At 45.4% G+C, this 12,746-nt stretch overlaps 2 protein-coding genes across 2 annotated transcripts; one reads left to right on the top strand and one right to left on the bottom strand.

Moving 5' to 3' along the window:
* Nucleotides 1-432: 432 nt before the first annotated feature.
* Nucleotides 433-2,677, bottom strand: EAH_00054090 (metacaspase 1 precursor, putative; the record flags this gene model as incomplete). The annotated part of the gene is made up of 3 exons (XM_013393972.1): nt 433-1,122; nt 1,770-2,009; nt 2,660-2,677. The coding sequence occupies 3 exons, from the start codon at nt 2,675-2,677 to the stop codon at nt 433-435; spliced, it is 948 nt and encodes a 315-aa protein (XP_013249426.1).
* A 204-nt stretch (nt 2,678-2,881) lies between these two features.
* EAH_00054080 (hypothetical protein, conserved) lies at nt 2,882-11,119 on the top strand (the record flags this gene model as incomplete). Its single annotated transcript, XM_013393971.1, has 11 exons — nt 2,882-4,125; nt 4,243-4,457; nt 4,691-4,948; nt 5,261-5,894; nt 6,267-6,516; nt 6,836-7,115; nt 7,437-8,055; nt 8,645-9,701; nt 10,046-10,269; nt 10,564-10,798; nt 11,111-11,119. The coding sequence occupies 11 exons, from the start codon at nt 2,882-2,884 to the stop codon at nt 11,117-11,119; spliced, it is 5,025 nt and encodes a 1,674-aa protein (XP_013249425.1).
* Nucleotides 11,120-12,746: the final 1,627 nt, after the last annotated feature.

Here is a 12,746-nt window from a genome sequence, read left to right as displayed (position 1 = left end):
GCACTTCGAGCGGGTGGCTTGCTGCTGCTGCATCAACTGCCTGCCGCAACAGCAAATCTACAGCCTTCTCTTTGTCTCCGTTGCATTGAGCCAAAACGCTGCAGCAGCAACAGCAGCAGAAAAACAGCAGCAGCACCGCCCCAAGCAATAGCAGCAGCAGAACAACAGCAGCAGAACCACAAGCAGCAGCAGCACCAGAAAAACAGCAGCAGCAAAAGCAGCAGCAGCAAAAGCAGCAGCAAGATACAATGCGTTTGTTTTGTTTTATTATATATTTTTTTGTTTGCACTTCCCTCTGTTGCTAGCAGCCGTCCCTCTTCGTTTATTTTGTGTTTTTGTTTGTTTCTTTGCTGCTGCACTCTTCTTTAATTTGTTTATTAATTGTTTATTAATTGTTTATTTGTTTATTTATTTATCTTCTTCTTCTTTCACTCACTCTTTTATTTGCTCTGCTGAGGCGCTGGGGATAACTGATTGAATATACTCAATGTCCGATGCATGCGAAGCAGCATTCCTGTTGCTGCTGCTGCTGCTGCTGCTGGAGCCTTGCTGCTGATGGCCGTTGTCGTAGTGCGTCTCGTGCAACAGCAGCTGTGGTAGCGGCTGGTCTGAGCCGCGCTGCTGCTGCTGCGGCTGCTGCTGCTGCGGCGGAAGCTGCTGCTGCTGCTGCGGCGGCGGCATATAGGGGGGTTGCTGCTGCATGTATTGAGGTTGTTGCTGCTGCGAATAATGCGCCTGCTGCTGCTGCTGCGGGTAGTACGGGTGCTGCTGCTGCTGCATGTAATATGGCTGCTGCTGCTGCGCCAAAGGAGGTGGAGGATATGCCCCGTGCTGCTGTTGCTGAGGGTAGTACTGCTGCTGCTGCTGCAGCATCTGTTGCTGCTGCAGCTGCTGCACCATGTAGGGGCTTCCCCCATGTTGCTGCTGCATATCTTGTAAGGCTAGCTGCTGCTCATGTCTCTGCTGCTCCAGCCGCAGAAACTGAATGTGCTGCTGCTGCTGCAGCAGCTGCTCCTGCTGCTGCCTGTGTGCTGCAGCATCAAAGCGTCGCAGCTGCAGCCGCAGCAGCAGCGTAGCAGCAGCACCGAGGGTTGGTAAGGGAATAGTTATTTGCTGAGGGCCCTGACGAAATAAACAAACAACAAATACAAGAAAAAACAAAGCTTTCACCCTTCATCGCACTTGCATGCAAATGCAGCAGCAGCTAAAGCAGCAGCTGCTGCTGCAACAGCAGCAGCAGCTAAAGCAGCAGCAGTTAAAGCAGCAGCAGCAGCAGTTAAAGCAGCAGCAGCAGCAGCAGCAGCAGCAAATGCAGCAGTTGAATTGTTGGCATTAGCTTAGAATACATGTTCAACAAATTCTGAATGCAGTTTGATGCAAAAACAAAAAAAGCAAACCAACTTAAAACTCTCTCTCTCCTTCTCTGTACATTATATAAATATATATGCATTTATATATGTATATATATATATATATATATATATAGATATATATATAGATATATATATAGATATATATACATATATAGATAATTTGCATGCATACATATAAGCATGTATAAATAATATATAGATGTGCATACAAATAATATATATATACAATGTATATGCATATAGACACCCTAAATAGGAGAAGAAATGGAATATAATTAAAAAGTAAATTAAAAGCAGAGAGGTGTATAAACAAAGAAATACCTGATGCTCGGAGGTAGGTATGCATATTTCTTTTTGTGTTATTTCTTTTTTTTTCAGCAAACCACAACGCCAAACCCGCAGCAAAAGACGGCTGCCATCAGTTGCTTCATCAAAAGGCAGCAAGAACTCCGCTTGCTGCTGCTGCTGCTGCTGCTGCTGCTGCTGCTGCTGCTGCAGCGGATGAGGGAAAGGCCGCAAAGGGGGAGTTTTCTGCTTCTCCCCCCGCCATAGAAACTTCACATATAAAGGCTGAGCTGCAGATACACCCCAAATACCCAGAACCTCCAGCCGCAGCCTCAAAGGACCTTCCATCTCCTAAACCCTAAACCCTAAACCCTAAACCCTAAACCCTGAGCCGGGAATTGTTGGGTTTCAGGAAGATTGATAGAGTTAGTGGAGGTTTCGTGAGGATATATTATACTCGCATTTCTTGTTTTTGTTTATCATTGAGGTGTATATACACCGGAACACTGCTGCATACTGAGAGAGTTGTTGTAGGTGCCGCCTATACACCTGAAAATAAAACTGTTTGTTCGTTTTTTATAATTAAATAAATCATTTCTAATTAAAAGAAGAATATTAATGCAGTGAAAAGCTGCTTAGGGCTGGCTGCTGGGGCCCCTTCGCCTGCTGCAGCATTTATAATTATTTCTTCTTTCTTCTCTGTTTATTAAATGCAGTGTAAATAAACAGTAAGGTGTACATACACCTCAGATAGAACGTAATCAAACTTTTTAATTCATAACTGCAGCAGAGTATTATCATAGCCCATACACGTTCCACCGGTCTACTGTTGCTGCTGCTGCTGCTGTTGCTGCTGCTGCTGCTGCTGCTGTTGCATGCGTTTGCCTCAGCCCCGAAAGGAGCCTTATTTATGTTGGGATGGGTTTGTTGTTGCTGCTGTTGTTTAGCTGTAGATGATGTTTATATGTTTTTTTCTTTGATTTGTTTTTCTTTTTCTTCACCTTCTTCCTATTCATCATTGGGCCGAGTGTTGCTGCTCTCCTGCTCTGTCCCTCTCTCTGCTCTGTATGCCTTTGTTGCTGTCTTTTTGCTGCTGTTTGCTTCTAATTAGAGGTTATAATACTGCATTATAAATGAAGCAATAAACAGCAAGCTACACCCTGTCGAGCTGCTGGGGGCTCCTCTTCTCTTCTTTGCTGCAGTGCAGCCCTGTGCAGTCAACCATGACAGCTATTCCTCCCCCTCCGCCCCCCTACAGCAGCAGCAGCAGCAGCAGCAGCAGCAGCAGCCAGCAGCAGCAAAATGGAGTTCCCCCCCAACGGGAAGGCAGCCGCAAAGCTGCTGCTGCTGCTGCTGCTGCAGCCTCACTGACATACTCTGAGCTGCAGAACCACCACCTTGTTAAATTAGCGAGACGAAGTTGGTTGCTGCAGCAGGAGCAGCAGCAGATTGTGCATGCGGATGTGGGGCCCTACTTTGTTGCTGCTGCAGCAGAAAAGAAAAGAGCAGCAGCAGCAGCAACAGGTAAAGCGCAAGAAGCAAGGAAAACCCTTGAAGCAATTAAAAAACAGCAGCAAAGCCAGCAGCAGCAAAAGGAGCTGCACCGCCAGCAGCAGGTCCTCGCGGCAGCGGAGAAGCGTGCTGCTGCTGCTGCTGCTGCAGCAGATGCAGCAGCAGCAGCAAAGCAATCCTGGGAGGCGCGCGAAGAGGCGAGAGGCGCCGGAGGCAGCTCCAGCAGCAGCAGCAGCAGCAGCAAGACAGCAGCACTAATTGCTGATGTGTACAGACAGCTGCGAAGAGGTGGATTCTCTGGGGGCGCCTTACAAGCCTTAGAACACACCCATTACTTAGAGGCCCTCCTATGGCCGTCCTTCAGCAGCAGACCTGCTGCTGCTGCTGCTGATGCTGCTGCTGCAGATGCAGCTCCCAAGTCAGGGCCAGGAGCAGCAAAGGCAGCAACAGCAGCAGCAGCAGCAGGAACAACACAGCCTGCTCACCTGCTAAGTATATGCGCGTTGCTCGTCAGTTCAGGGGCGAGGGGTGGGGAGATGCTGCAGCCGCTGCAGCGGCAGCCACGCCAGCTGCGCGCTCTGCTGCAGCTGGAGGCCCCAAGAGCCCCCACGGAGCAGCAGCAGCAGCAGCAGCAGCAGCAGCAGCAGGAAGATGCTGATGACTTGCCTGCAGAGTTTCTAGATGCTAAGGTCAAAACCCTCTTCTACAGGCTCGCCATGCTGCTCACAACCTCTCAACTCCCAGGCAAGAAGCAGCAGCAGCAGCAGCAGCAGCAGCAGGAAGGCAACAAGGGAAACGAGAACAGCGCGGCTGTTGATGCGCCCAACAACAACAGCAGCAGCAACAACAACAACAGCAGCAGCAACGGCACCAGCAGCAGCAGCAGCAGCGGGAAGCTGGTGTACACTAGCGACACGCGAGAGCAGCCTCCATTGGGTGATTGCATAATTGTGCTGTCAGCAGAGGAGCAGCAGCTGCTGCTGACTTTCTTTATACGCGCTTTTCAAGGGCTAGAAAATAATTTGCTGCGTAGGCTTTGTCTTGCTGTCTGCGGCCCCTGCTGCTTCGCCAGACTGCCAAAGTCTGCGCAGCAGCAGCTGCTGCAGCGCAGCGCTGCTGCTGCGCTGCTGTGGAAACGAGCGGAAAAGCGTCTCCTACCGCTGCAGCAAGTTGCTGCTGCACAGCAGCCGCAGCAGCAGCAGCCGGAGCAGCGGGAGCAGCTGCAGCAACTCATGCTGGATAGAGATTTCATGTTCGTACTGATGAGAAAATTCGTCTTCCTCGCAGGTAAACAGCAGCAACAGCAACAGCAGCAGCAGCAGCAACAGCAACAGCAGCAGCAACAACAAGATCCCTATTAAGGTTCGCCCTAGTCGGCATTGGGCATCATACGAGGATTGCCCAGCACTATAGCATCAGCAGCAACAACAACAGCAACAACAACAGCAGCAACAGCAGCAGCAACAGCAACAACAGCAGCAACAGCAGGTAGTATTTGCATGCGTTTGTGTGCGATTCAGAAGACGAGTGCGGGTCCTACGGAAGAGAGGATGTCCCGCTGTCTCTTGTGCTGCTGCTTGAGAGGATGCTGGAGTTGTTTGTAGATTTGCTGGCGCAGCTGCCTACTCGACGCTGTTTGCTGCCGCTGCTGCAGCAGCAGCAGCTCGCTGTACGCGCTGAACGAAGCGCAGCAGCAGCAGCAGCAGAAGCAGGAGTCTTGCGGCAGCTGCTGCAGCAACTCTTCTTCTACGAACGATTTGAAATCGATGATGACACCGGTTCGCTCCCTGCTGCTGCTGCTGCTGTTGCTGCTGCTGCTGCTGTTGCTGCTGCTGCTGCAGCTGCTGCAGGGGCATTAGTGTGGCGTTGGTTTGTGTTTGTGATTAGCAGTTTATATATTATTTGTTTATATTTCTTTTTGTGTTTTGTTTGTTTCTCGAATTGTTTTTCTTGCGGTGTATTTGCTGTTGGTGGGACGGCGTTTGTTTTTCTTTGTTTTCTTTGGGGGTTTGTTGTTTGTTTGTTGTTTGTTTTAAGGTTTAATGTTTTATAGTTCTTTATTATTTTGCTCTTTGTCTCTACTTTTACAGGGCGCCCCCTTGCAGCAGCTGCCTGTACAGCCCGACACTACGACAAAGTAGAAGCCTTCCAACGTCGCTGCTTTGAGCTGGGGGGTGGTGCAGCAGCAGCAGCAGCAGCAGCAGCAGGAGGAACACCTGCAGCAAATGCTGCTCTTGCTGATGCTGCGCTGCAACCAATCTCTTCTATCGATGATTGGAGGCGACTGCAGCAGCTGCTGCAGCAGCAAGAGCTGCTAACGCTCCTCGACCTGTGCATACACCTGCAGCTGCTAGATCCTTTGCTGCTTCCTGGTGTAGCTGAACCGGCAGCTGAAGCAGCAGCAGCAGCAGCAACAGCAGCAGCAGCTGGTGCGCGCCAACTCGCAGCAGCAGCAGCTTGCAGCAGCAAACGCAGCAAACAGTGGGTAAAGCAGCACCTTGTTGCAGTGTTGGTGAGGGCGCTGCAGCGGGAAGCAGATCAGCTGCAGCAAATCAACAGCCAGCCTATCTATCCTGACGAGCTGGAGCTGTGGAATGAAGTTTTGCTGCCGCCGCAGCAGCAGCAGCAGCACCAGCTGCAGCAGCAATCCCTCGCTCTCCCCAAACTCAACCTCCAATTCTTAACACTCCACGACTACTTGCTGCGAAACTTCCGCCTCTTCAGGTAAACGAACTGCTGCTGCTGCTGCAGTGGCTGCTGCTGCTGCTGCTGCTGTACTCCCTGCGGTTGCTGCAGTGGCTGCTGCTCTTGCTGCTGTACTCGCTGCTTCTGCCGCTGTACTCGCTTGTGCTGCTGTTGCTGCATTAGCTGCTGGCGCTGCAGCAGCTGCTGCTGTAGCCGCTGTTCTGCATGCTGCTGCCGCGCTGGCTGCAGGCGCAGCAGCAGCAGCAGCGGCAGCATCGTGTAGCAGCAGCAGGATATTTTTGTCTCTCTCTTTGTGCAATTGGATTTGCATGCAAAGGGGACGTATATAGATAGGGCTAGAGCGTTTGCTGCTGCTGCTGCTGCTGCTGCTGCTGTGGGGCGTATCTACAGGCTGGAGTCGATATACGAGATAAAAGAAGAGATAGAAGATGCTCTGTGGCGCTTGAGGCCTCGGAGGAAGCTAGCAGAAAACGCTGTTGCTGCTGCTTACCCATCAGCAGCAGCAGCAGGGCAGCAGGACCTGCTGCAGCAGCAGCCGGAAGCAGCAGACTATCTCGGGGGTGAAACTGTCTTTGAGGGTTCCTGCAGAATGGCGCTCAAACTCGAGCGGTTTACTGTTGTCTCTGTCGAACCCCCTAGGGTAATACTGATGCTGCTGCTGCTGCTGCTGCTCGTTCTGCTGTTGCTGGCGTTGGTACTGCTGCTGCTGCTGCTGCTCGTTCTGCTGTTGCTCGAGTTGGTGCTGCTGTTGCTTATTCTGCTGTTGCTGCTGTTGCTGCTGCTGTTTCTGGTTCTGCTGTTGCCGGTATTTTGCTGCTGCTGCTGCTCGTTGCTGTTGAGGCTTTTGCTGCTGTTGCTTCGAACGATGCTAAGCTGCTAATTAAGTTTATTTTTCTTATTTCTACTGCATGCATATAACAAATATAAATATTTATTTATTTATTTATTTATGTTTACAGGTTGGAGAGCATTTTCCTGCTGCGGTGTACGCGGAGCTGGTGTATGATATTGGGGGTTGTCAGCAGCAAGTGCGGCATGAGTGGGACAGCTTAGGGAAGCACGATATAGTTTTTTGTTTAGCTGTCTCTCCTCCGCTGCATGCGCTGCAGCAGCACCCGGAGGGTCTTCCTGCTGCTGTTGTTAGACAGGGCTTCGGTGTAATTGCAGTAAGAGGCGCAGAAGTTGTGGAGCTACTCGATCAAGAAGGTGTATGCATTTCAGAGCCAAACCCCCTCAAACGTAAGCTTCCATATGCTGCTGCTGCTGCTGCTGCTGCTGCTGCAACGCATGGAGCAGGAGTGGGAGATTCTGTGGGAGAGAAGCATCAGCAGCAGTAATTGCAGCAGCAGCAGGGACTGCAATCGTAGCAGCAGCAGGAGCAGCAACAGCAGCAGCAATTCATCGTCTTTATTTTGTTTCTTATTTGTTGTATTTCTTCGGTTTTCTTATTTGAATATTTTGCATACGTTAATTTAGTGAATTTATTATTTGTTAATTAATTTTTAGAGTTATTATTTATTATTAATTCTTTCTTTTTTATGTTTGTTTTTTTTCTCTCAGCTCACCGACCCGTTGGTACATCGCGTACACTTCGCGTGTTATTAGATAGCTGCGCATACACTCGAGATTTGCAAGAATTAAAAGAAGGTGGTGTGTCTTCCCTTCATGCTCAAATGAACATGTTGCTGCGTCGTAGCGCTCGCCAAAATAACTTTAAAGGGGTCTTGCAGACAATTCGCTGTCTCATGAACAATGAAGAAGAATTGATTATCCCTCCGTGGCTTCAAGATATCTTTTTAGGGTATGGAGACCCATCGAGCTGCCTATACACCCGAATGCGTACCCGTCTACCTGTTCTAGATCTAAGAGATACATTTATAGATCTACAACATATCAAAGAAGCATTTCCTTTTGCAGCCAGTCTGCAGCTTCCTTCTGAAGAAGAGATGCAAACCCTAACAAAACCACCTTATTATAAGCTTAAATTCGTATTGCCTGACAGCAAGCATCAAGCAGCAGCAGCTGCTGCAGATCCTGCTGCTGCTGCTGATCCCGCTGCTGCTGCTGCTGCTGGGATCGATCCATTGGATGGAAGTCGCGCTCATATATCAGTCTCGAAATATACTTTAGCTAGCTATGGCCCTTATAAAGAATGCGAACGCAAAAGAAACAAAATCAGGTAAGGCATCTATATCAACAACAACACTCCTTGCTCCTGCTGTTGCTGCTGATCCTGCTGCTGCTGCTGCTGCTGCTGAGTTGCTTCCACGCAGAACGTGCTTCACATTATTTCTCCCCAGCAGCAGCAGCAAATGAGCAGCAGCAGCAGTAGCAGCAGCAGATGTCCAACAACAGCAGCACCACTATATTGCCAGTAGAACAAGCAGCACAAGGTTAAGAATAGCTGTGCATTTGCTTTGCAGCATTTCGTTGTCTTTCTCTGTCTTTATGTCTCTCTTTGCGGATATACATATTTATTATTATTTATGTTCCCCCTTCATTTCAGTGCATATTTATTTCTGTATACATATATATATATTTATATATTTATTTATTTATTTATTTAATTTGTTTGCATATCTCCCTTTCTTTATTTGCATGCGTATTTATGAATTTACCTAGTGTGCATTTACTTGTTTTTCTCTGTATTTCTTTGTATTGAATATTTATTTATTAATTATTCGTTCATTTATTCCTAGTAAATTAATTACTGTATTTATTTATTTATATTTATATTTATTTATATGTTTGTTGGTTTGTTTATTCAGATTTACACCCGCCCAAGTGCGTGCATTGATATCGGGTCTACAGCCAGGACTAACATTAATATTGGGGCCCCCAGGTAGCGGGAAGACAGATACTGCAGCACAATTAGCTAGTTTGCTTTATCATGCATCTCCTAATGAAAGGATTGTTCTTGTCTCTCACTCTAATGCTGCTCTTAACGATCTCTTCCGCAAGGTAGCAGCACTTGATGTAGATGAGACCAGACTGCTTAGACTTGGAAGGGGATCTGCAGATCTACAGCAGCAGCAGCAAGCCCTCTGGCAGCAGCAGCAGCAGCAGCAGCAGCAAATGGGGGATGATTTGCTGCTACCTTTAGAAGGCTGTGATGATCTGGAGGACTTCTCCTTCTCTAAGCATGGTAGAGTTAATAAAGTGCTTGAAAGAAGAAAGCATTTGCTGCAGCAGGTTGCGAAACTCGCTGCATGCATTGAGGAGGAGCTTGCTGCTGCTGCTGCTGCAGCAACAGCTGCTGCTGCTGCTGGCAGCAAAAATGCAACTCCTCCGGTTTCGGTGTCTGTAGGAGACGTCAGCTCCAGCTGCGAAGCAGCGCTGCAGTTCTTCCGATATCATATTCAGTTTAGGAAAGAAAGATATACAGCAGTACTCGATAACATCAAACGGCTGCAGCAGCAGCAGCAACAGCAGCAGCAGCAGCAGCAAGAGATACGGAAAAAGATTGAAGCAGCAGTAGAACGCTATGAACAAGAAAAAGGCAGCAGAATCTTCATCATGCTCCCAATCAGCCTCAAAAAGCCAAACCCAGACAACCAGCAGCAGGACCAACAGCAGCAGCAGCAGGACCAACAACAACAGCAGCAGCAGCAGCAACAGCAGCAGCAGCGTGAACAAGGAGGGAAGCGTCCGACTTCAGCCCCTGCTGGTAACCGCCAAAAGAAGCGCAGGCAGCAAGAGCAGCAGCAGGAACAAGAGGAGCAGCAGGAGGAGGAGGAGGAGGAGGAGGAGGAAGAGCAGCAGCAGCAGCAGGATAGCGATAAGGAGTCTGCTGTGCCTGAGGGTCTTTTTGCTGTTGATGCAGTGGTGAGGGTTTGTGTCTTCATATTTTGTTCATTTCTGCTGTCTTTGTCTTTCTCTGTATTTGTTTGTCTCTATTCTTCTCGCTCTGTGCATTTTGCTGCTCTACGCTTCCCACTCCTTCAGTTGCTGCTGTTGTATCACTTGAGCTTGCTGCTGCTGCTGCCTGCTGCTGCTGCTGCTGCCAGTTAGGGGCTAGCCCTGATGCATCTGGCGTTGCTGCTGCTGTTCGTGCTGCTTCTGGTTATTTACCTTTTCTGCGGTTGTTTCTGCTGCTGCATATTGCGCTGCTGCGTTTGTTCCTTACTTGTTGCTGCTGTTGCTGCTGCGGCTGCTGCTGGTGTGTACAGACAGCTCACTACGAGTACGGGCGTAGCTTTGAAGAGTTGTTATTCCCCTTTACTTCTTTCTTTAGTGATGCGCCGCAACCTCTCTTCCCAGGGGAAGCAGCAGCAGATGCAGCAGTTGCGGAGAGCTGCTTCCGTTATATGGAACAGATGCAGCAGCAGCTGCACGACTATCGTTCATTTGAACTCCTCAGGACTGCTGGAGACAGAGCAGACTTCCTTCTTACGTAAAACACTCATGCTGCTGCTGTTGCTGGTGCTGCTGGTGTTGCTATTGCTGCTGGTGTTGCTGGTGCTGTTGATGCTGCGGCTGTTGATGCTGCTGCTATCTCTGCTGCTGCTGGTGCTGCTTTTGCTGCTGTTATTTATGCTACTGCTATCTTTGCTGCTGCTGTCAACGCTACTATTATACATGCTGTTTCTATTCACTTTTTGTTGGTAATATTCAACTCATGGAACATCTGTGTGTGCGGCTGCTGCTGCTGTTGCTGCTGTTGCTGCTGCTGCTGCTGCTGCTGCAGGACGCATGCGCGTATGATAGCGATGACTTGCACGCATGCAGCGATAACTCGGGACCGATTGGTGGAGCTGAATTTTACGTTTGACTCTTTAATAATTGAAGAAGCTGCTCAAATTCTTGAAGTGGAGACGTTCATTCCAATGTTGCTGCAGAAAGCAGCAGATAAAAACACTCGCCTTAAACGCGTTGTGCTGCTCGGTGACCATCATCAGCTGCCGCCTATTGTTAAGCACATGGTAATTATATACAATACATAAATATGTAAATATTTATATATATATACTATTTCATTTCATATAATGTTTTATAATATTATGTTTATGCAGTTGTTATAATATTTATTATGAATTACGTTGTCACGTATTGTTAAACATATGGTAATTAATTATATACAATATATAAATATAATATTAATATATATATTATATATATTGTTTTATTTTATATAATGTTTTATAATGTTATATTTATGTACTAATAGTATCTATTATGAATTATATTGTGTTATTTCATTTCATATAATGTTTTATAATATTATGTTTATGCAGTTGTTATAATATTTATTATGAATTACGTTGTCACGTATTGTTAAACATATGGTAATTAATTATATACAATATATAAATATAATATTAATATATATATTATATATATTGTTTTATTTTATATAATGTTTTATAATGTTATATTTATGTACTAATAGTATCTATTATGAATTATATTGTGTAGCTACCGTATTTTTTCAGAAAATATGAATGTTATTTTTGTGGAGTTTTATGTTTGTATTATAATGTATAGCATTATAAAATATAGCATCTATATATATGTATATATATGCATATATGTTTATAATATTAATATATATATTATATATATTGTTTTATTTTATATAATGTTTTATAATGTTATATTTATGTACTAATAGTATCTATTATGAATTATATTGTGTAGCTACCGTATTTTTTCAGAAAATATGAATGTTATTTTTGTGGAGTTTTATGTTTGTATTATAATGTATAGCATTATAAAATATAGCATCTATATATATGTATATATATGCATATATGTTTATATATATGCACAGCTATATCTATTATATTCGCATATCTATTATGTTTATTGCATATTATTCATATAATCAATGCTTACTACATACTGTGCACAAAACATAAACTAGAATATACTCATATATATATGGAATGTTATTTTTGTGGAGTTTTATGTTTGTATTATAATGTATAGCATTATAAAATATAGCATCTATATATATGTATATATATGCATATATGTTTATATATATGCACAGCTATATCTATTATATTCGCATATCTATTATGTTTATTGCATATTATTCATATAATCAATGCTTACTACATACTGTGCACAAAACATAAACTAGAATATACTCATATATATATGTATATATGCATATATCAAATACAATATATACATATATATGAATTAGACATATGCATATATACATATATATATATACATATATATATACATATATATATGTGTGTGCGTATATATATTTATGCTGCAGAGTTTGCAGCGTTTCTCTCACTTGGATCAATCTTTATACGAGCGTTTTGTTCGACTGGGGGTTCCTCACATTTCGTTGGATGTACAAGGGAGAGCGCGGCCTTCAATTGGGCATTTATACAGCTGGAGATATAATCGTTTAGGAGATCTCGCAGCTGTAAAGGAGAAAGCTGTTTTTAAAGCACCTAATCCTGGTTTAAGCTTTGTGTATCAATTTATTCATGTTGGTCCGTTTAAAGGAAAAGGAGAAAGCTCTCCGTTGCCTCATTTTTATCAAAATCTAGGAGAAGCTGAGTTTGTTGTTGCAGTGTATATATACCTCAGACTTCTCGGGTATCCTCGAGAGCGTCTCGTTCTTCTAACTACTTATAATGGTCAACTCGCACTTATTCAAGATATACTTCAACAAAAATGCAGTTGGAATCCTGTCTTAGGAATGCCCCGAGCTGTCAGTACAGTCGATAAGTTCCAGGGACAACAGGGAGACTGTACGCAACCCCACTTCGTTCACTTTTTTCTTTCTTTCTTTTTCTCGTTTTTCTTTGTTTGTCTCTTTGTTTGTCTCTGTGTTTGTCTCTGTGTTTGTCTCTTTGTTTGTCTCTGTGTTTGTCTCTTTGTTTGTCTCTTTGTTTGTCTCTG

This window comes from Eimeria acervulina, genomic scaffold (genome assembly GCF_000499425.1).
Source record: "Eimeria acervulina Houghton genomic scaffold, Eah_scaff1023, whole genome shotgun sequence".
NCBI classification, from domain to species: domain Eukaryota; phylum Apicomplexa; class Conoidasida; order Eucoccidiorida; family Eimeriidae; genus Eimeria; species Eimeria acervulina.
This window is presented reverse-complemented; position numbering and strand designations above follow the sequence as displayed.